At 39.9% G+C, this 24,833-nt stretch overlaps 2 protein-coding genes across 2 annotated transcripts in view; both read left to right on the top strand.

Annotated features, from left to right (window-relative positions):
* Positions 1-7,413, top strand: part of LOC114036491 (glutathione S-transferase-like) — a 12,750-nt gene extending 5,337 nt beyond the window's left edge. Inside the window, exons 3-6 of the mRNA XM_027852982.1 lie at positions 278-410; positions 1,746-1,887; positions 5,956-6,087; positions 6,773-7,413. Of these exons, the coding sequence (XP_027708783.1) occupies positions 278-410; positions 1,746-1,887; positions 5,956-6,087; positions 6,773-6,943 (578 nt within the window). The 3' untranslated portion in view covers positions 6,944-7,413. The remainder of the gene's footprint in view (positions 1-277; positions 411-1,745; positions 1,888-5,955; positions 6,088-6,772) is intronic.
* Positions 1-24,833, top strand: part of LOC114036492 (glutathione S-transferase-like) — a 55,398-nt gene that overhangs the window by 5,171 nt on the left and 25,394 nt on the right. The gene's annotated exons all lie outside the window — the stretch shown is intronic.

Raw genomic sequence — 24,833 nt, 5'->3', positions numbered from 1 at the left:
CCCCCCCCCCCAACACAGTGTGGTCTGATGCAGCGGAAAGAGCATTGGTTCTAAAATCAGAGCTCACGGATTCAAATCCTGCTTCTGGTACTTAGCCGTGTGACCTTGAAGCCCCTCACCCTTCTTGGGCCTCAATTTCCCCTACTGTAGAATGGAAGAGGTAAACTAGACAACCACTGAGGTCCTTTCTGGTTGGAAAACTGTGATCCCATGACCATACTCTAATGGGGGAGAGGGGAGTAACCCATTGATCTTGACTTCTCTTTCTTTGTTTTAGATGGGCAACTAATGTATCAACAATTGCCAATGGTTGAAATTGATGGAATGAAGATGGTACAAACCAGAGCCATCCTAAGATATATAGCTGGAAAATACAACTTGTATGGGAAGGACCTGAAGGAGCAAGTCCTGTACAGTAATTGTTTTTTTGCATGTTTACAATATAACACAGATGCCACCCTTTTTTATTTAGGAAATTTCTACTTGACAGTGGATTCTGACAAATGATTTGCCCAGGGTCACACCACCAAGTAGAGGTCAAAGGCAAAACTTGACCATAGGTCTTCCTGACTTCAGGGCCAGCTCCTTATCTGTTATTTCCCCTGCTTCTCAATGAAATTACGTTAAGAAAGTATCTCCTTTTATGTAATGGACAAAGAAAGAATGTTCTTATCAACGTGTTATGAAAATAAATATGTAAAAATGTTAACTCCCTTTCCCATGTGCCCTAAGTCTAAGATACCCCGATGTAAATATATCTCTAGTAGATGGTATTATCAAAGTGGGAGGTAGTCAAAGGAGGAAATTAAATCTCTAACTGCTTAGTAGAGTGTTGATACTAACTTTTGTAGGCTGCTTATCAATTAATCAATACCTATTAAATGCCTGCTATGTGCCAGAAACTGCTAATGCTGAAGATACAAAAAGAGGCAAAAAACAGTCCCAAAAAGTTTACAATCTAATGGAATGTTTATGGAACTCGGTCTTAATTGGCATGCTGGGAATACTTTCCTACTAATATGTTGTAATGAACTGGCCCACTCACAGATGCATAGATGACTTGTTCAAAAAAGAAGAAATACTGGCTTTGGATCTCAAAATAGAATAACCATAATTTTAAAATCATTTTTTAAGTGATTTGTAAAAGCATGAGTTCAAAAACAATACATAAATTCGTTATTAACTCAATGAAAGTGAGGACATTTTAAAAATTAGCTTCTGTGTTTATTAATTTATCATGGAGAGGCCATGTCACCCGTATTGGATGAATCAATCCATTAGCACGTATTTATGAGGTGCCTACTATGTGCTGGGCTGGGCAGCTAAATGGTACAGTGGATAGAGTGCTGGCCCTGGAGTCAGACTCCTCTTCCTCAGTTCAAATTTGGCCTCAGACACTTATTAGCTGTGTGACTCTGGCCAACTCACTTAATCCTGCTTGCCTCAGTTTCCTCAAAGGTAAAATAAGCTGAAAAAGGAAATGGCAAATCACTCTAATATCTCTGCCAACAAAACCCCAAATGGGGTCACAAAGAGTCAGACCCAACTGAACAACAACTTTATACTTTTTTAAAAAGCCCTTTCACATACAATATTTTCTTTTCTTTTCCATTTAATAATAATGACCTGTGTAAAAAGAACTTTAGAGGTTACAAAGCATTTTACATACATTATGTAATTGGAGTCTTTCAATAATAGGATGAGCTAGTAATTGTATTTTTATCAGTGCTTCTTTCCTTTTCCAGTATTGACATGTATGTGGAAGGAATGAAAGAGCTGAGCGACTTAATTATGTTAGTGCCATCTGCTGCACTTGAAGACTGGGAAAAGAGTGTTAACTTCGTCACTGAGAAAGCCACTCAAAGATACCTCCCAGTGTATGAGAAGGTATGACCCAATGAAGCAGTGTGTGATCTACCTGCATATTCACTGATATTACAAACACTTTGTCTACTCCAATCTGAGCAAATACATGACAATGCAGAAACATTGGAGGCTCCGTGGTACAGAAGAAAGACCACTGGCTCTGTAGACAGAGGATCTGAGTTCAAATCCTGCCTCTGACAGTTATTAATTGTGGAAATGTGGGTATATCACTTAGTAACCCTGGACCTCAGTTTCCTAAACTTTACAAAGTAATGCTACAATATGTAATGGATAGAATGCTGGACTTGAAGTTAGGAAGACCTGAGTTCAAATCCTGCCTCAGACATTTACCACCTGTGTGGGCAAGTCACTTGTCCTATCTGGGCCTCAGTTTCTTCATCTGTAAAAGAAGGGAGTTGGACTTAATGACTTCTAAGGTCACTTTAGCTCTATAATCTATGATTCTATGAATTCATAAAGAGCTGAAGCTAGATAAGGTAGGTAGCCACTTAAGACACAACATACAGGTGTTGCAAGAGAGACTTTTGTTAATATTCTTTTCTTACACTTAAAAATTATATGGCTAGTCCTGGTACTGTCCTTAAGTTCCTATGCACCATTCTAGACTGGTAAATGGGGCAGGGGCTGGTGGCAGTGCTCTATGAGGATAAAAACAGAAGGGTTCAATGACATTTTTTGCACCTATCTATAAAGTTGGTGCAATCCAACCCTTCTGGGACAGACTTAGTTATGACTAAATCATTTAATATGCACCCATTAAATACATAGGGAGACCAAGAGCCTCAGCCTAGCCACAGGCGTTTATTAAAGAGCCAGCTATATACCTGAGACTGTGCTCAGCACTGAGGACACAAAGACTAAATGAAATAGAGCTTGCCCTCAAGGAGCTTACATTCTATAGGGAGATACAACATTTTAGTATCCTCCTCCTGCTAGGTTACAAGTTTGTGGATGGCAGAAACTACATTGGTTTTAGCCGTCACCATACACACTGCCTTGCATGGAGGAGACACTTAATGAATGTTTATTGGTCTGTTAAACAGTGACCAAAACAGAAGTTTGTTGTGCCGCTACCCAAATTGCCTATTTGTCTGTTACAGAGGAAAAGACATCTATACGTGGGTCAGGCAGTTTTGATGGATGGTGAAAGCTAATTCGTAGAATTCAGCATAGGAGAATATTTTTGGAAATATTTGGGGGTTTATTCCTTGGTTTAAAAAAAGGTATTGTGTTAACAAAGGATTTTAGAAACATCACTGTCTCCATAATTTACAAGTCTTGAGGACAGATTGTCAACACAACCTGAAGATGTGGTCAACAGATGATCCCATTGGTCTCCTAATATGGGCAAAGGACAATGGGGAAATAAGGGAATCAGGTTATATTGTAACCTGGGTTTAGGATATGTCACATGTTTTATTGATTGCCATAGCTAGAAGAGACCTTAGCTTGTCCGTGGGATTTGTAAATTTTATTTTTGAAGTTTTGTGAGTTTGTGCTTAAAATGTTGAGCTTAAAAATGTTTCTTTTTGACTGAAATATTTTTATTTCATCAAAAAGTAATTCTTGTTTTTTAAAATCAATTTCCCCCCTCTTTTCTTCAGTGAAAGTGCTTTCCCCCAGTCCAGGATTTGCTGGGTTTTGGTCTCTCTGTTTTTTGTTTGCATTGGCACTAGTGCTTTGCTGAATGTACTTTTAAATAGAATTTGAACAAAATGGAGGCCAAGATTTTAGACAGTGTGCAGGGAAACTGAGGAAAAACTCCAAAGGGATTTTTAATTATAGTCATAGAATTTGACATAAAAATAAGGTCATTGTAAAAGTATTGAAGAATATTATAAACGATTTGGGGCAAATATGAGGTGATCACTGACATATGAATAGAGTGATAATACACTATTTATTTTCTGTAATTAGTAAGAAATAATTACTCATTCACTAATTCCTGATGTGATCAGAAATTAAGAGATTACTTGGCTACTAATTCCTGAGCCTGTCTCTGAAGAAATAAGGAAGGAAGAAAGGAAGGAAAGGACAGAGGGAGGAAAGAAGAAAGGAGGGAGGAAGAAGAGAAAGTAGGAAGGAAGGAGGAAGAAAAAAAACTTTTGTTTTTAAAAAAAGTTTTATTTTGTAACCTAGTATTTCTCTCCCGCACACGGAGTAATGTGCTCTCTCTCTGTCTCTCTCTGTCTTTCTCTGTCTGTCCATCTCTCTCTGTCTGTCTCTGTCTGCCTCTGTCCATCTCTGTCTGTCTCTCTGTCTCTCTCTGTCTCTCCCCCCCTCTTCCCCCCATAATGTTCAGATGAAATTATTTCACTTGTAAGAGTATACCAGATTGTACTTTTTTTTTTATTATGGACTTAACAATACTCAACAAACTAGAACTTTTCAATATATATAAACTTCAATTCAGTAAACATTTATTAAGTAACTACTATGTGCCAGGCACTGTGCTGAGTGCTGGGGATACCAAAAGAGGCAAAAAGAAGCCTCTGCCCTCAAGGAGCTTACAATCTAATGGGAAAGACAAAATGCAAACAAATATCTCCAAGGCAAGCTATGTGCAGCATAAATAGGAAATAATTAGCAGGGTTTGTCATGTACTGTGTCCCTGGACCATTGCAGTAGCTTGCTGGTTGGTCTTTCTGCCTTAAGTCACTCCCCAGCACAGGGCATCTTCCCCTTAGCTGTCAAATTGGACTTCCTTAAGCTCTGGTCTGACCATGTCATCTCCCCCCACCCAACCCATTTCAGTAAACTCCAGTGGCCCTCTGTGGCCTCCAGTATCACATATAAAGACATCCCTTCATTACCTAGCCCCTTCCTACCTTTTCAGCCTTCTTAAAGCTCACCCCCCTCACACTGGCCTCCTTAGAGATCCTGGAACAATTATTCCACGGCCCTGTAGGCATTTTTCCTGGCTGTCTCCCTTGCCTAGAACCTTCTCCCTCCTCATGTGTGCCTCCTGATTTCTGTGGTTTCCCACCAAGTCTCAGGTAAAGTCCTGCCTTCTGCAGGAAGCCTTTCCTGGTCCTCCTTCCTCCTGAGACTATCTCTGATTCATCATGTATATATCATTTGTGCATAGCTGTCTGCATTGCTTCGCCCATTAGACTGGGAGCACCTTGAGAGCAAGGACTGTATTTTACCTCTCTTTGTGTCCCCAGCACTTAGCACAGTGCCTAGTGTATATATGGTAGATGCTTAATAAATGTTTATTGAATGAATTAATGGAATATATGGAGTATATATTGGAATATATGGAGTATATAATGGAATATATGAAGTATATAATTGGAATATATGGAACATATAATGGAATAATAGAGTATAATGGAAAGAGCAAAAATACTCAAAGAAAACAATTTAGAAGAGCACACAAACAAATAGAGAAATTATTACTACGTTGTTAGTCAAGAAACATTTATTAAATGCCTACCATATGTCAGGCACTGTGCTCAGCACTGGAGATACAAGAAGAGGCAAAAGATAGTCCCTGCCCTCAAGGAGTTTCCAATCTAAAGAAGGAGACAACATGCAAACAAATACATACAAAGTAACCTATGTACAGGATACATTTTATCGTTCAGTCGTGTCTCACTCAGGACTTTTCTTGACAAAGACACTGGAGTGGTTTGCCATTTCCTTCTCCAGCTCATTTTACATATGGGGAAACTGAGGCAAACTGGGTGAAGTGACTTGCCCAGGATCACACAGCTAGTAAGTGTCTGAGGCCACATTTGAACTCAGGTTTTCCTGACTCCAGGCATAGCTCTCTATCCGTTGGTCCACCTAGCAGCGCACAGGATAAATAGGAAGTAATTAAAAGAGAAAGCACTGGAATTAAGAGGGGCTGGGGAAGGCTTTCTGTAGAAGATGGAACTTGAGTTGAGACTTGAAGGAGGTCAGGGAAGTCAGTTGTCAGAGTGGAGGAGGGAGAGTGTTCCAGGCATGGGGGACGGCCAGAGAAAATGCCCTGTCTTCAAACAATAAATACACTGTCTTCAAGAAATGTGCTCTATATTCCCACAAATTTTCTCTCTTCTCTCCTTGTCATTCATCCTATAGGCATTAAAAGACCAAGGGAAAAATTACCTTGTGGGCAACCAGCTGACCTGGGCAGATGTCTTTCTACTTGAAGTCATCTTAATGGTTGAAGAATGCAAGTCTGATGCTCTCTCAGCATTCCCTAAACTGCAGGTAATTCCATCAAAAGCATTCGCTATAAATATTGCAAATATCTATTGATGTACATGTTCTCTTCCCCATTAGAATGTAAGCTCCCTGCAGGCAGGGATAGTTTTTGCTTTTCCTTTGTTTCTCCAGAGCTTAGCACAGGGCTGAGCACATAGTAAGTGATCAATACATGCTTGTTTAAAAGAGCTGGAATTTCCTCTGTGTACACTTCCTCCAAGAACAGAAATCCTTAGTCTTCATGAGTCACTGTGGCCCAAACCAAACATCTATAGTCCACTCTTCAGATGATGAGACTCTGATCTTAGCTGGATGTCTTTTCAAATGGTAGGCATGAAGACCATTGGTGAGCCCAGAGCTCAAATCCTTTTCAGCAATTAAGGAAGTAAAAATTTATATATTTTGAAAAGAAAAGGCTGTTTCTTCATATATTTATTATATTACATTATATAATATCACATTATATGACATCATATTATGTTATATTACATTATATTATATGATATGATATATGATATCTCAAAAGCAGGGGCCTTACACATTTGCCCACAGGGTGAAAATGCTTCCCATGGCTTTTGTACCTCATGAAACAGCTTCCAAAGGGTCTCAGCGAGAGGATACTTGAGGCCTGCTGCGATGTGCAAAGCTAATTGCTTCATTTACAGGTGATGTAATTTTTTTTTCATTCTAGGAGTTCAAAGCTGCAATCAGCAAACTCCCCAGGATTCAGAAATTCCTTCAGCCTGGTAGTCCAAGAAAGCCACCCATGGATGAAGCAAATCTTAAAGCTGTAGAGAAGATATTCAATTTGGAAAAAGGCTTGCTTCTTAAACACTCTACTGTTGTATTAGTTGACCTTTAGTCATGCTCACAAAAATACTAGTGTGTGCTCCTACAGCATTTCTAGGTTCAGTAACTAGTAAATACGATGTCTCCCTATAGATCTTGTTATAAATCAGAAAAACCTGATCTTCATTTTGCTTATTATAAAACTTAGTTTGATTAGAACTTCATCTTATTCAGGGTCATAGAATCACAGATTTAAAATTTTTTTATTACATATTTAGAACCAAATTTAGAGCCAAATAAACCTTAGAGTGCACTGAGTCTAGACTCTTCATTTTACCATTGTGGAAATTGAGAACAAGAGAGGTTTAGTGACTTACCAGAGGTCACACAGGCAATATGTGGTAGAGTCAGGATTGAAACTTAGGTCTCCTTGTTTCCAGATTCAACTGTTTTTCAATTGTTATGCTATCTCCCTTTAATTAATCTAAATTTTTCAAGAAAGTTTGAACTTTTGGAATAAAACTGAAAATCATGTGAAAACAAGATGATGCTAAAGATGGTTTTTTTTGTTTGTATGGTTGTTTTTTTGCTTTGGAGATTGGGGTTAAGTGACTTGCCCAGGGTCACACAGCTAGTAAGTGTTAGGTGTCTGAGGCTGCATTTGAACTCAGGTCCTCCTGACTGCAAGGCTGGAGCTCTATTCACTGCACCATCCAGCAGCCCTTTAAAGATTTCTTTACAAAAAAAAAACAAAACAAAACCAAAAACAAAAAATCCAACATTACTAGATGATGTATTAGGTTCCTTTTAGATGCAAACCTTTTTACCTGTCCTGATAGTCTTCAGGCTCCTCAACAGAAGAAGTGACGTTCAGTTGTCTTCATTGTAGAAGATTTAGGCAGGAAAACAGTCTGCCAATATTTTAGGAAGATTTTCATTGAAAAAAAAAAACAGAAAAAAAGGTTTGTTTAGTTCTCAGTTAATGAAAAATTTCAATTAAACAAAGTACCCTATTCCTTTTTCCTCATGACACTCTAATCATGGTTTTATTCTACTTTAAAAAAAAAGTGATTAGCTTAAATATAACCAAGAAAAAAACTGAAGCTTAACTCTGAAAATTTCTGCTTTTAAAATAGCTCTTGTCTTGTAAACTTAAAGATGCATTTTCTGGAGAAAGTCAGTGCTTTTATTTCTCCAAGCAGATATTCTATTGTGTACCATTTTGTCAGACCTCATTGCTAGGTAAGCTAAGAAGAAACTCATCAACACCTGGAGGCAGAGAGAAAGGAGGCTTAAGGCTTAAGTGTCACGAATTAACATTCAATCTTATAAACCCAAAGTAAATTTAAAAGTGGTAGGGTGGAGTGGTAAGCAGAGTTATTTAGTCTTATTTCATTTCCCAGTCCACTCTATTACTGACTTAATGAAAGGGGAGGGTGTGGGGAAGAGTAGGTTCCCAGTATAAATCCCACCAGGGCTCAGTGAGTTAGGGGGGTGTCTGCACCAAGCACGTGAAGACTTCCCCAGGCGGAATGGGCAGATGAGAGCAGTTTGTTCCAATGGTCATGAAGGCAACAGCCCTTACAGCTTGGTCAGACATCGAAGACGCCACAATCATCCTTTGTCTCCTGGGCCATTACCAGTCGTCCTGACTTTCATTTTGTATAGGGTCCATGATTGTCCAATCTGCAAGAAAAAAACACTCAGGCAGAGCTCCAAGCCAATAGCACTTTACCAAAGGGTCCATGGCTCCCTCCAATGAAGTGGCCCTGAGATCTTCCTCACGATCTGAGATGCCTCCTTTCCCCAGGGTCTTACTTTTATTGGGTTTGCAAACATGCAAAAGAGGCATGGTAAATTTCACAATCTTATTGGTTGGTAGGTCTTGACTTTGACTCTCCAGGAGAGCCAGAAATGATGCATCAGGATGGGTGGTCACAAGATGGGCAAGGCAAGGGTCATCTCTCATGACTAAGTGGTCATAAGACAGTCACCTGCCCATGTTGGACAAGAGAGGGGAGAGATGTAAAAATGAATTAGGGGATTTTCCATATCATGCCACCTACGTTACAGTTGGACATGGAATTAGAGCAAAACAGGATGGAGATATCTTTGTAATCATTCTTGTGGTTGTGTGAGTGAGCTTCATAATTGGTAAACATGGTGAACATTGAATTAAAGTTTGAGGCCAACTATACAGAACTTATAATCATTACCCCTATGAAATTATATCAAACTGATAAATACTGGTTGGAATAAAATAGGGGTCTAATTGATCATCTATCACACTTGCCACTGGATTTGGATGACTCTGGAGGAGAGAGTGAGCTTAAGGACTTGGTGCAACTTTGCCTTAAAGACAATTCATGAGCAAGTCAAGATATTATTGGTCCTCTTTGAAAACGGAGGATGGACAACCACAACATTCTCTCTCTACTCCGGGAACATATAACAAAAGGAATCTGTAATTCTCCACCTCCTCTCTTCCCTTAGCTCCTAGCCCCCAGCAGAGACAACACTCTGTGACTACCTCAGTTTTAAATCTCTTTCCTCTTCTGGGATACTCCCCCTCAATTGACTCTTCTCAAATGGATTCCCGGAAGATACACACAAACCAGCAAATGCCTGGGGTTAACTCTGTTTTTTATAGACAAAATAAATGTTTAAAACAAAGAAAGGCAAACAGATTTTCCCCATATCCAAAGAAAAAGGTGTCAGGATACCATAATGGGAACCCAAAGGGATAAAGGAAATAAAGAATTATTGATTTGTCAGGTCACTTGACTAATCGGCATCTCTAAAATAAAAACATTACACTAGCTGACTTCTACAGGCCATTTGAACTCAAAATCTATGATCTTATGAGATCATAGGTTGAAATAAGAAAAAAATGGGACAGCTAGGTGGCACAGTGGATAGAATACTGCCCCTGGAGTCAGGAGAACCTGAATTCAAATTCTTGAATACTAGCTTGTGTGACCCTGGGCAAGCCACTTAACCCTGATTTCCTTGAGAAAAAAAATGAGTGGAATTCATTTTTTTTTTTAACTTTTTAGGCAATCGGGGTTAAGTGACTTGCCCAGGGTCACACAGCTAGTAAGTGTCAAGTGTTTGGTCCGAGGCCACATTTGAACTAAGGTCCTCCTGACTTCAGGGCCGCTGCTCTATCCACTGTGCCACCTAGCTGCCCCGAATTCATTTTTTCAAATAACAAATTATTCTGAATGAAGATTGAAAAAATGAAAATGAAATAAAATGAAAAATAATTTCAAATTTGAAAAAGGTTATTGCGGAAAAAAGTGCATGTTCACCCCAGATTTCCCCTACTACATACATAGTGCCTTACATGTTGGAGGATCTCAAAATAATTTTTATTGCTATGTAATATTGTCCCTCAGTTTTTCTGGCCACGTGTACAGGCAAAGATGGGAACCAAAAAACAAACAAACAAAAAAAAAAACCCAAAACCCTTTTGTGCTTCCGAAAAAAGAAAAATCCAACGACCAGAATTGGCAAACTACAAGTTAATGAAACCTTAACCCATTGACCTACAGAAAGAGAAAAATAATGGAATCATAGATTCTTGAGTATTTAAAAAAAAATATTTTCATTTTTCTCTTAAAGTTTCAGATCCCTGAAAATACAAAGGTTCTTTGATTTCTTCAGTGTGGTGATTCATTCCATCAGTGCAGATCTCAATCTATGACAGTGGGGGACAAAGCCCTATGGAATTGCTAAAGAGCTTAGGTGACTTGCCCAGGGTCACACAGCCAGTCAGTGTCAGAGGTGGAATTTAAACATAGGTATTCCTGACTCTGGGCCCAGGGCTCTATCGGATGTGCCACCCTGCCTCTAAAGTTTAACATATGACCAGTTTGAATAGTTTCACTTGAGTACACTTATTTGTTCTGAGAGGGGATTGTAGTAGAGTGGACAAAGAAAGTGGGAAGTGATGGTGATGAAAAAGAAAAATATCAACCATAACCAAAGCATTTTTAAAGGAAGAAATATTAGTGCCTTGGAATTGGGTAGGATGGGAGCATGTGTCAAAAGAGTGAGTAGGTTTAGCAACATTGTAGGTTAAAGCTATAGGGCTGATCAGCAGGAGGATTTGGGTTATGAAAAGCTGCTGCACATCTAGCCTAGATGTGATGGGGGTAAAGAAGTGAAGAGGAAGGGAACGAGCATTTATTAAGTGCCAACTGTGTGCCAGGCACTGTGTTTTTAAACACTGATGATACAAAAGGAGGCAAAAGACAGTCCCTGCCCTCATTGAGTTTATAACCAACAAGCATTTTTTAAAAATAAATTTATTTATTTTTAGTTTTCAACACTGACTTTCATAGGATTTTGAGTTACAAATTTTCTCCCCATCTCTCCTCTCCCCCACCTGACAGCATGTAAATTGATATAGGCTCAACACATACATTCATATTAAACCTATTTTCACATTAGTCATGTTGTAAAGAAGAAATAGAACCAATGGGAGAAACCAAGAGAAAGAAGAAACAAAAAAGAAAGAAAGAGAGAGAGCAAATAATATGCTTCCATCTGCATTCAGATTTCGTAGTTCCTTTTTTTCCATCATGAGTCTCTTAGAGTTGTCTTCGATCCTTGCATTGCTAAGAAGAGGTAAGTCTATCAAAGTTAGTCATCACACAATGTGGCTGTTACATTGTGTACAATGTTCTCCTGGTTCTGCTCACTTCACTCAGCATCAGTCCATACAAGTCTTTCCAGGTTTTTCTGAAGTCTGCCTGCTTATTTCTTATAGCACAGTAATATTCCATTCCATTTATATATCATAACTTGTTCAGCCATTCCCCAACTGATGGGCATCCTCTCAATTTCCAATTCTTTGCCACAAAAAGAGCTTCTATAAATATTTTTGTACATGTGGGTCCTTTTCCTATCTGTATGATCTCTTTGGGATACAGACCTAGCAGTGGTATTGCTGGATCAAAGGTTATGTACAGTTTTATAGTCCTTTCAGCATAGTTCCAAAATGCTCTCCAGAATGGTTGGATCAGTTCACAATTCCACAATGTATTAGTGTTCCAATTTTCTCACATCTTCTCCAACATTTATCATTTTCCGTTTTGTTATGTTAGCCAATCTGATAGGTGTGATGTGATACCTCAGAGTCATTTTGATTTGCATGTCTCTAATCAATAGTGACTTAGAGCATTTTTTCATATGACTATAGATAGCTTTAATTTCTCCCTCTGAAAACTGCTTGTTCTTATCCTTTGACCATTTATCAATTGGGAAATGACTTGTATTCTAAATGTGGCTCAGTTCTCTTAGAAATGAGGCCTTTATCAGAGACACTGGTTGTAAAAATTCTCAGTTTTATGCTTCCCTCCCAAAGTATTAGCTTTGTTTGTGCAGAAGCTTTTTAATTTAATGTAATCAAAATTATCCATTTTGCATTTCATAATGTTCTCTATCTCTTGTTTGGTCATAAATTCTTCTGTTCTCCATAAATCTGATAGGCAAACTATTCCTTGCTCTCCCAGTTTGCTTATAGTATCAGCCTTCGTATCTAAATCGTGTCCCCATTTTGACTTTATTTTGGTATATGGTCCAACAAGCATTTATTAAATATCTACTGTGTGCCAGGCATGTGTCAAACACTGGGGATTCAAAAGGAAGCAAAAGACAGTATGTGTTCTCAAGGGGCTTATAATCAACCAGCATTTATTAAGTGCCTACTATTTATTAAGCTGCTTACTATGGGGCAGCTAGGTGGCACAGTGGATAGAGCACTAGGCCTAGGGTCAGGAAGACTTGAGTTCAAACTCCACCTCAGACACTAAGTATATGACTCTAGGCAAGTCACTCAACCTTGTTTGCCTCAGTTTCCTTATTTGTAAAATGAGCTGGAGAAGGAAATGGCAAACCACTCTAGTATCTTAGCCAAGAAAACCTTAAATGGGGTCAAGAAGAGTCAAACGTGACTGAAAAACAACTAACCAACATCAAACCCAGCTAGAAGGGAGGAGATGAGTCTGGAGAAGGGCCTAGAAGGAGAGGGCTGGTCAAGTGGACTTTAGGCAGGGCCCTGTCCAGGTTCTAGATTTGAAGCTAGAAAAAAGCTGAGGTAATGGTGTATATCCTTTTTTAGCTTCTAGAGCTCCTGGGAATTAATTAGCCATCAACAGCCACAGATGTGATTGGGGAAAAATCAGTGCCCATTTCATCTGGTCCTACACTTTTCAGGTACCCTGAAGCAACTAAATGGGTTTAACCTCCACAGCTACCCTGGTGAATAATGTGATTTCAGTGGAAGTGGGAAAGTTTCCCTAAGGATCACACTTCACTCTATGATTATGATGCCTGAAATTTCTTTCATAACAGAAAAAAGGTCTATCAACAATTAGGGGCAAAAGTCTAAAATATAAAAGCCTGATGGAGGCTGCCTACAGATTGAAATTCATCCCTACTGACATGTAATTATTCAGAAAATTAAGCATAGATGGATGTGTCAGTGGATAGAGTGCTGGGTCTATGGTTAGAAAGGCCTGATTTCAAATCCCATCTCAGAAATTTACTAGCTATGTGACCCTGGGTAAATCACTTAACCTTATTTGCCTCAGTTTCCTAACCTGTGAAATGAGCTTGAGAAGGAAATGGCAAACCATTCCAATATCTTTGCTGAGAAAACCCCAAACAGGTTCCCAAAGTGTTGGACACGACTGAAACGACTAAACAACATGTACCAGGCACTATGCGAAGCACTTTACAAGTACTATCTCATTTGATCCCTACAACAACCCTGAGAAGTAGGTACTATTATTATCCCCATTTTCCAGATGAGGAAACTGAGGCAAACAGAGTTTGACTTGCCCAGGGCTATACTGCTAATAATAGCCTGAGGCTGAATTTGAACTCAGGCCCAGGTCTCTATTCATTGCACCATGTAGCTAGAAGGGATCTCCAAGGTCATCTACTCCAACTCTCTTATTTTACAAATGAGTAAACTGAGGCCCAGAAGGGTTAAATGATTTGAGCAGGGTGAAACAGGTAGTAAATGGGATTTGAACCCTATGACTACAGATCCAATGAGCTTTTCCATTGTGTTATTTGTCATCTGATATGGAAACAGCCTAGCAGGAATGGGAGTGCTGGAACCTTTCGTGTATTACTTAAAAACTCTGTAACAAACTGGGGAAGCACATAAACCCAATTTGTTTTTGTTGTCTCAAAACAGTCGAACAAAATATCTCCAACTCTTTGCTGTGCAAAACTCATGCATTTAGTTCATGATCACCGATGAAGAGGAGACCTTTGAGATCATTTAGTCCAGCCCCCTCATTTTGCAGATGAGGAAACTGAGTCCCCGGAGAGGTTTAAGTGACTTACAGATAATAAGTGGCAGAACTAGAATTTGAACCCAGGACTTCTGACTCCTAATTCAGCACTCTTTTCACACCACCATAGTACTTCTTTGCAAATATGCTGTTTATATAATTCCTCCCCAACTTTCATCAACTTTAATTGAATTTTGCCAAACAACATTTAATGTCCTTTTAACAAAAACATAAAGTCACTAAAAATGCTGATTTGCAGCAATTTTTTTTTATGCAAACCAAAAGCCTTTTTAGGTTCTAGATCATGGGTTCTTAAGCTGACATCCATGGACCCTCAAGGGGTTTGTAGGTAGAATTCAGGGGGGGTTCATGAACTTGGATGGAAAAAAATTACATCTTTTATGTCCACTAACTTTTAACTGAAATTCAACATTCCTTCAATTATGAATTAAAAAAAAATCATTCTGAGATGGAATCTGTTGGTTTCATAAGACACCAAAGGGGTCCAGGGCACAAAAAAATGTTAAGAATACCTATTTTGGAGAACCATAGGGTTTAGAGATAGAGGCTTAGTATGATGCCTGGTGCATAGTAGGCACTTAATAAATGCTTGTTTACTTGACTTGGCTTGGAAGAGGCTTTAGTGATTATCTTATCCAATTCCCTGATTTTACTGAGGAGGAAAATGAGGTTCAGTGACCCAAGGTCGAGTATCAGCACTAGGGATTTAAATCCTGATTCCAAGATCTGATCTCTTTCAATTATACACTATATTTAACCACTGACTGAATACCCACCTACCTACCACCTTACCATCAACTGTGCTCCTAAGGTAAGAAATACAGTTTGCATAAAAATTTTGCAATTTTGGGGGGTTTTGTTGTTCAGTCATTTCAGTTGTGTCTGACTCTTCATGACTCCATTAGGGGTTTTCTTGGCAAGAATAATAGAATGGTTTGCCATTTCCTTCTCCAGCTCGTTTTACAGATGAGGGAACTGAGGCAATCAGGGTTAAGTGACTTGTCCAGGATCATACAACTAATGTCTGAAGTCAGATCTGAATTTGAGCCTTCCTGGTTCCAAGCCCAGTGCTCTATCCACTGTTAGGTAGGTCTGTGCAATGTACAACAGAATCAAAGGCCTCTGAAAAGGCAAAAGAGATGACATCTATGAGGAGGTTTTGAGGTGCTGGGACCCTGAGACTGCCCAGGTAGAGTTGCCTGGAATGAATTCACACACTCAAGCCTTCTCTTAGTCAAGTGGCCAAAAGTTTATCGTAAGGCTTTAGCAAAAACGGACAAGGGTCCTTACGGAACCTGCAAGAGAGTAAGGATGGTGCTGGGGTTTATATGGAAAAGGGGCATGGGAAAGGAATGCCAGGGATGCCAATTAGGTAATCTAATGGTCCAGGTGTCTTTGACAGCTATGGATGGGAAAGTGTAGGGAGTATACCAGACAGTGAGGGAGTTGTCAGATATGAACCTTGGGGATCTGGTACGAGGAAGAGTCCTTGGGCCAGCCAGGGACAAAAATCCTTGGTCCAGGCACCCCTCTGTCTGTTCTGATGAGAAAAAGTGTTCTGCAACAAGAAAAAATTTTCTCACAGGAGAGGGACCTACTGAGAAATTGGGAGGCTTCCAGAGACATGCTCTTAGGGCTGGGGCCTGAGCACCCCATCAGCTATACTAAAACGAACATAACTTTTTTTTCTTTTGCAGGAAACTTGCTTAGCATCAAAGAATATCAGAGATGTCAAGGATCTTAAAGATGACATAGTCCCAGCCCTCTTCGTTTTACAGGTTAGGAAATCAAGACTGAGAGAGGAAGCATGACTGCCCCAAGGTCATACAGCTGGTCAGCAGCAAAACCAGGAGTAGGTCCAAGCTGTCCTAACCCTGGAGAAGTACACTTACAAAGCAGCATTTGACATTTAAGGTGATCTTTATATCCCACAATAAGGAAGAAACAAAAGAAAGATCACTTTTCTTCATCTTTACAGATTCCCAGAAAAATGGCTTCTAAAGAAATGGAGAAACGTTTGGCTTAAATATTCGGCATGGCCTGATAGAGAGAACATTGGATTTGAAGTTTGGGGGTTTGATTTCTGTCTCTTACACTATAGTTCTGTGACACTGGGCTGGTTTCTTAGGCCTTCTCAACCTCATTTTTCTCCTCTGTAAAATGGAAATGATAATATCTCCCTCACAGGAGGATAAAATGTTAAAATGTATGTGGTGTTGTTTTTCTGTCTTTTCAGTTGTATCTGACCGTTCCTAGCAAAGATACTGGAGTGGTTTGCCATTTCCTTTTCCAGCAGACAGATGAGGAAATTGAGGCAGAGAGGGTTAAGTGACTTGCCCAGGTTCACACAGCTAATATGTTTCTGAGGCCATGAAAATGAATCTTCCTGACTTCAGGCCCAGCACTCTATCCACTTCGTCACCTAGCTGCCCATTATTATATTTCAGGCACATTTATTATTTTTTCCCTTGTTTAACTAAACTCCTCTCACAAAGTAAACTAAAACTTATATCCCATAAAATGATGACATTAGAAACAGATTTAAAATAAAAGAACTTTTATTTGAATACTAGTTACACTCTGCTCCTACATCCAATGTCTGCGGAGGGTAGAATAACATGTAAAATTCAGGACACAAGTCCTTCCTATGCCACCTGTAAGACAGAGACTAAGACAATCTGTTAGCATTTTAGTCGAACCACACATAATGCATCCTATTATCTGATAAGTTTTATTGTTATATAAACTTTAGTTTGGTGACATCAGTGTTTGGAGTTTTGAGTCAACAAATATAAAAGACTTTTAAAATTTATAACAGTGGACAATGACTCTGCACCTTCTATAATGATAAATAAAATGAGGGGAAATGAGGGTCAATGAGGCATGATTCATTAAGAATGATTTAGGAAACAATGATTATTAATTAGGAAACAGTTGAAAAAAATTTTTGGTTTAAAAAAAACTTGCAAACTAATGCTAATATGAGGAGTGTCGGTTTGTTGGCTTTTTCCTTACAGATGTTTGACATTTCTTTTTGAAATTTATCTTTCAAGTACAAAGAACCTATTCAGTCTGCTGGTGGAGGATGGGAATTAAGTCCCTGGTAGCTCGGGATTCTCATATGAGCATCAAGACGAGTCTCAAAATCATCAAGAGGTAGTTTTAAAAGAAAAGAAATCCAATATAAGTGCAAATAATTGATACGAAACATAAAGACAAAAAGTCAGTCCAGAGGCAACTAGGGGGCACAGTGGACAGGGTGCCAGGCCTGATATAGAAGATAATATTTGTAAAGGGTTTAGCAAATCTTAAAGCACTATATAAATGCTAGCTGTATATGTGTTACATAAAATGTCCGTGTAGCATATGCTATATTTTATATTATATATTAGTACATAATATATATTATAAAATATTATATATGTGGGTTATTGTTTCACAGGTTGTTGGGCAGAAGAACACAGGAGGGCTCCTAACACTAACAGGTGTTCTAGCACAGGTTCACTTTTGATCCGGTCAGACAGAAAGACAGCTTCAGAGGGGTTAAATAAGCTTACTTTATTCTGGTCTAGTCTTCTCAAAAGGGTTGCTGATAATGAGAGCACCAACTCCTGTAGCATTCCCTAATCACACTTCTCAAAGGGCGAGTGAGAATAGGAGTACAACTCTTCATCCCCTAAGTTTCAATGGGGGCCAGTTAGGCAGACATAGATTCCCCCCAGGCCTTGAAGGGGGACAATCAAGGAAGGTACATTCATTCTTCTACGCATTACCCAAATCCCAAAATGGGTTTCCCACATACTGACCAGTACCCACTTGCTTTATAGGGCAACAGACAAAGAAGGCGCATTGCCAACAATAGCCTCACAATTTCACATTACTTCATCCCTACATCTCACTTTGCAAGCGTGGTGGAGATGTTTACAAACCATGAGCTTGGTAAATATTATCTAGCACCTGGAACCTAAAGATTGATATGGCCATGGAGCCTGGGAACTAAACCCATTAAGAAAGAATAACAAAAATCCACCTTACACACTTACTTATAGTTATATATAATATAGGATATATATATGTACATATATACATACATACATAGATATATACACATACATATAGTGTTTTTCAATCATGTCCAACTCTTTGTGACACCATTTGAGATTTTCTTGGAAAATGGTTTGTCATTTCCTTCTCCAGCCCATTTTACAAATGAGGAAACCCAGGCAAATGTGGTTAAGTGACTTGCCCAGGGTCACACAGCTAGTAAGTGTTCTTGACCTCTCTGCAACATTTAACACTGATGACCACATTCTCCTTTTGGATTCTCTCTCACTTTGGAGTTTTCAGGACTCTGCTATCTCTTGGTGTTCCTTCTACTTGTCAGACTGCTATTTCTCAGTGTCTTTTACTAGACTGCCACTAAATGGGGGTGTCCCCCAAGGTTGTATCCAGGGCCTTTTTCTGTATATACTCTCAATGATCTCATCAATTCCCATGGGTAAAATGATCATTTTCATTAAGATGATTCTATGATACACACACATATCTATATCAGATGTCTGTCTATATCTATCCAGCCCTCTTACTTTTTTTCCTGAGCTCCAGTTCCATTTCACCAACTGCCTGTTAGATATGCAGACTGTCCTGTAGACAGCTCAAACCGATACGTCCAAAAAAAAAAAAAAAAGAACTCATTATTTTCCTCCCCAAACATTCCCCACTTGTCACTTAGCTTTAAAGCTTCACTATTATCCTTGACTCCTTCCACTCACTCTACATATCTAATCAGTTTCCAAATTTTATAAATCCTATAACTTCTTTCTCTACAGAATCTCTTGAGGATATTCCCAGTCAGCACTTCAATTAGAACCTCTTCTCCCTTTACCTGGACTAATGCCATAGCCTTCTGATTGGTCTCCTTGACTTAATTCTCTCCCCACTCTACTCTATATTCAACTCAGTTGCCAAAGTGATTTTTTCCTAAAGCATTGGTCTATTCAGATCACCTCCGTACTCAATGAAATCCAAGGGCTTCCTATAACCTTGGAGATCTAATATAAAGTCCTTTGTTTGATATTTTAAGCTTTTCTCAACCTGGATCCTTCTTGTCTTTCCAATATTCCTGCATTCTGTCCCCACCCCCGACTATGTTCTATATGATCCAGCCATAGCAGCCCACTTTCTTTCACATGACACTCTATCTCCCACCTCCAGGCCTTTGTACTGGCTGTTCACCAAGCTTTGGATGATTTTCCTCCCAACCTCTGACTGGGAATCCCTGGCTTCCTTTAAGTCCCAGCTCAAGGACTGTCTCTTCCAGGACCCCAGTCCTGGTGTTGCCAGCTGCTAGTGCCTTCCCCTCAAAGGCTGTCTGTCATTCATCTACTCTGTTTATGATGTAAGATGTTTCTCCATTAGAAAGTAAGTTTTCTGAGGGCAGGCACTGTTTTTATTTTGTCTTTGGCTCTCCAGCACTTGGCACAGTGTCTGGCTCATATTTAGTGCTGAGTAAATGCTTCTTGATTGATTGATGGTCCTTGACAGTTGATAAGACTAACAAATCATCACCCTGTAGCCACCTTGCTAATCAATACCTTCAACTTATCTAGGCTAATGGAAATGGAAATGGAAAATAGACACAAGCTCCATCACTCTACTAGTACTCCACACCATTCAAGTTCTATAGAAATTCCAGAATTTGAGCTCCAATGGTATGATGTTCAAGAGACCTGTGTCACTTCTATGCCATGATAAGGAATCAGACATAGGGAGTCATCAAAGGTCTAATGCAGCACTATCACTATCTGGTACCATGGGTGTGCTGGTAGATGTTTAACAATCTGAGGAAACATACACTTTTAAGTTTAATCTGCATTATTAATGCTTTCTCAAGCCTAGAAAATCAATAAAACAATAAATCAAGCCCAGATTATTAGCATCTGCTGATTCCCAAGGTTTAAAGCTTACATGGGGTTAGAGCTGGCTCCACCATATCCTTGTCTGGGTACTATATTTTACTTGGTGGTAGTGACCTAGAGTGAGATCAACTCCCAAGAAAGAATAAAAAAAGCTTGGCCTTGAAGCCAGGTTGACCTGGATAGGTTTTGCCTTTTATATAAACTGATTGTGTGGGGAAAAAAGATCAGGATGAGATGTGGTATCCAAAAGCAAGAAGCGTCCACAGTGGGTGAGGTTCACAAAAATGTGATGTTTACATCTGGTAACTATAAAATGGAACAAATTCTGTCTGAGAAGTTTTCATCTTAAAAGTGGGGGAGTAAACTATTTTACGCTAGTCAGTGTAGCCCTTCTGTTACTGTGTGCCAGGTACTGGGCACTGACTGATAGAGCTAAGAATGTCAGTGATGAAATGTAAATTTGGATTTTAATAAGGAATGTCAAGTCTTTACAGAAGGAATATCTTCAGCTCCAAACCAAAGTTCATGCAAAAAGTATTTCATATTGCATTAGAGAGTTAACATTTATTCATAACCAAGGGGTTAGAACACTGGACTTGGAGTCGGGAAGACCTGCCTCAGATATTGAATACTTGTGTGGCCCTGGGCAAGCTACTTCTCCTGTCTGAGCCTCAGTTTCCTCATTTACAAAATGAAGATGTTGGACTGAATGGTCTCTAAGGTCCCTTCCAGTTCTAAAATTATGTCGCTATATAACAGGCACTGAGACTTGACTGATAGAGCCGGAAGGAATCTTAGATTCCAACCCCTCCCTCCATTTGACAGATGAGAAAACTGAGGATCAAAAAGAAGCTGCGACTTATATTGAGTCACACAGATATTTAGTGGAAAAAATGAGAATAAAAGCCAAGTGTCTTGACTTTAATCTAGCATTCTTTCTATTTCACCTCTTCGGCAAAATATGCCTCTTCTCCTTCTATGGCTTACCTGGGAGATTTCTAAGGAGGTATGGCTTCACATTCTGACCATCTGGAAGGATAATCTGAGTTAAATAAGAAAATTTGGGATTAATAATATTAGCTAACATTTTCATAGCACCTACTATCTCCCTGGCACCCTGCTAAGCACTTTACAATTATTATCTCATTTGAGCCTCACTCTAATGTAATTCTAATTACTAATTACTAATATAAATCAATAGATTTACATAGTGAGATTAAATTATTTTATGTATCTCAAATTCAGCATATGCTGGTTTAATTTGTAAAACAGATAGTACTATAAAGGATTATAATAGAGTAGTATAAATCAAGCAAGAGGCAAGGCAGCTTAATGGTTGGAAGGCTGGGCCTTGAACATAGGAAGATCTGGATTCAAATCCTGCCCCTGATACTTACTGGTTAGAAAATCCATTGTGATAGCTGGGTGTGGATTGGAAGGAGGAGAGACTGGAGGCCAGGAGACCATTTAGAAGGCTATTCAGTCAGTCAGTCAATAAGCATCTATTAAGTGCCACGTGCCAGATATCCTGCTAAGCACTACAAAGAAAGGTGTGCAGCCGGGTGGCACAGTAGATAAGAGTGCTGGGACTGGTGTCAGGAAAACCTGAGTTCAAATCCGGTTTCAGATACTTCCTAGTTGAGTGACCCTGGAAAAGTCACTTAACCCTATTTGCCTCAGTTTCCTCATCTGTCAAATGAGCTGGAAAAGGAAATGGCAAACCACTCCAGTATTTTTGCCAAAAAAATTCAAATGGGGCCATAAACTCTCAGCCACAACTGGAATGACTGAGCAACACTATGATCCAGGAAGCTTGATAAGCCCTGGAGGAGTCAGGAAGACTTGAATAAAAATTGGATCTCAAATACTTACTGGTTATAGGACCCTAGGAAAGACACTTAACATCCATGTGCCTCAGATTTTCATCTATAAAATGGGAATATTAATAGTACCTACCTCCCAGCATTGTAAGGATCAAATGAGGTAATAGTTGTAAAGCACTTTGCAAACCTTAAAGCCCTATAAATATCCTAGCTATGATTATTATTCACTCCAACTTCAGCCACTGGAATTTCCTAAACTTTTCCTCAAATTTGGGAGGTATCCTTTATTTGGAGCTAATGCATTGACAAGATGTAGCCTCCATGTCCTCCAACCTCCCTTTTCATAGCTTCTCATCTCTTCCATGATGCCTTTCTCCTTTGAAATGACACTGGGTTCCTTTATTAACTTTTTTCTGTACAATTTCTCAAAGTTATATATGAAAAACAGAAACCAATGATTGTGAGGGACTGTCTGATGTTGGCAGCTACCAGGTTAAGGACTGTGGCAAGGGTAGGGTAGGATCTGGGTATTTTGGAAGTCGAGGCAGGGACTGTGGTAGGCAGAGTCGTGTGCACTGGGATGGGCTGGATATGGAGAAGCCCTGAGGCAATTGGGCAGTGCTCTGTGACATAAGCTGGGTACAAGGAAGTAGTAGGGGCCTGAGCTCCTGAGGCAAGGGGCGGTGCCACGTGGGAGTGGGATGGCAGAGGACTGAGTTTCCTCTGCTTAGTCCCCTCCCTATATGCAACATCATCCCCAGATGCCTCTTGTGACCTTCCTGACTTCCGGGTCCCTTTGTGCAGCACTGACCCAGTCCCCTCTTGAGTCTGACTTCCTAGGTCACGTATTCTTGTCCATGCGTCAATCCCAGATGCCTCCTTCCTGTATCCAATCCTGGCCTCCTACGTCACTCCCTCCCCCTTGGTGTGCTAAACTCAGACAGCCCCTTCCGGTATCTGACCCTACAATCATTGGCTAGTAGCGGGCTGGGGAGGAGGGGCTAAGTAGGTACTCAGGAACAAGCATGGTCAGAACACACACGTGCGCTCTCCCCTGGCTCCTGCCCTGTTGCTCTGGCCTTGCTGCTTGGGCTTGCTATGATGGTATGCTGTGTTGGCCTCTGAATAAAGCTCTGGTGTTGGTGCCTCCCGATGGCTCGTCTCTGTGTGGTGATCCGGCTCAGAACCGAAGACCCAGGTGTGGGTAAGACTCTGGTAGTGTACTTCTTTTAAGAGAAGTGGGTACTGGCGCACGACTGGCAGAAGGTCGGCGTGCGGCCCGTATAAATGATACTAGGTTAAGAGAAGATAAGGGAATTTCACAGTGAAGGTTAATGTTCAGGATGCATATTAGCAACTTTGGCAAAGACAATGCTCTGGGACTTCATTCCTGCTTACTCAAATACTTAGATTAACAGATAATGAAGCTATGTAAAAGAGGGCAGGGGGTAAAGTAGGTGGTGAAGTGGATAGAGTGCAGGGCCTGGAGTCAGGAGGTCCTGAGTTCAAATGTGGCCTCAGACACTTACTAGCTTTGTGACCCTAGGCAAGTCACTTAACCCTCTTTGCCTCAGTTTCCTAATCTGTAAAATGAGAGGGAGCAGGAAATGGCAAACCACTACTACAGTATCTCTGCCAAGAAAACCTAAAATGAGGTCTTGGAGAATCAGACCCAGCTGAAATGACAAAAACAACCAAGAAGGTCACGGTCTTGGCTGCAATGACAGGAATGCAGAGATGAAGTTGCTAGTTCTGTTCTGGTATCACATGATGTTCCTTAAAGCTATTAAAGTTTTGATATAATTCAAAGTGACCCTGACACTGTCTGCAAAATTATTTTTTTTTCTTTTCAACAAATATTTATTGTTTCTTTTCCGTGCAAGGTCCTATGCTTGATGTTGGGGATTTAAGGGAAAAATGAAAACAAACTGTTTTACAACAAATTCTACTATGGGAACATGACATTTATCTGCAAAATTCTTGATAGGAACCAGGAGAAGTTTACTCTCCTCACCCAAAATAGCAGGGAAGCTTGGAGAATTCCTTTGAAGGAGGATTTTTAACATTGTTAAGCTAAAAGAGCCAGAAACACCATTAACTCCAGGCATGTTGGCTGGACAGTCTCACAAAAGAGTGTTAAAGCTTCCTCTGAAGAAGGAGCCCCAGATGAAGACTCCAGCTACTTTAGAAACAGGACAGGACATCAGTGGGGCATACACACTTGTCTGCGAAGTGAACCATTAAAGCTATTCCAGCTGAGCCATAACCCTGGGACCTCCTGAGGCATATAGGTAATATTCCCATTCTCATGGGCAGCATGGGAATCCACAGGAAAATGTATTTCTTTATGTCTTGGGTCATTTCCCTCATCTATTTCAAATGAGCCCTTATGGCAAGGTAACAATGTATATTCTATTGCAATGGTTTTCTACAGAGGAGAGGAAAAGAGGTGTTATATGTAGATAGACAAGCCCCTTCAGCCTCAGCAAGACCAGGCTTCTAATCCTGCCTCTGACAGATGTGCCATTGGTAGAGGGAATTTCGTCTCCAGGGAGCTGACTACATAAATCAGCACCGGAATCTGTATGATTTATTTTGTTATTCGTCCTAAATGAAAACTTTATTTGATTTATGGTTCCTGGGTTTTGATAGGGAATTCCACATCTGCATAAGTAGGATCTCCCCCAAACATCACCTGGAGTAAAACAGGGAGTTATTTGGGATCCATGATACCCAGATCTAAATGACCAACCTTGCATGACGATAAAAATTATCCTAGTAGACATTCCTTACACAAAGAAAGAAACTCCATCTTCACATTTTAAATATCCTACGTGGACCAGGTTAAGCTGATCAGTCCCTCCTCACCAAAGTCCCAAATGTATTTC

The sequence above is a fragment of the Vombatus ursinus genome, unplaced genomic scaffold, assembly GCF_900497805.2.
Source record: "Vombatus ursinus unplaced genomic scaffold, bare-nosed wombat genome assembly UNPS02009835.1, whole genome shotgun sequence".
Lineage (NCBI taxonomy): Eukaryota > Metazoa > Chordata > Mammalia > Diprotodontia > Vombatidae > Vombatus > Vombatus ursinus.
The sequence above is the reverse complement of the archived record's forward strand: the minus strand, read 5'-3'. Positions and strand labels throughout refer to the sequence as shown.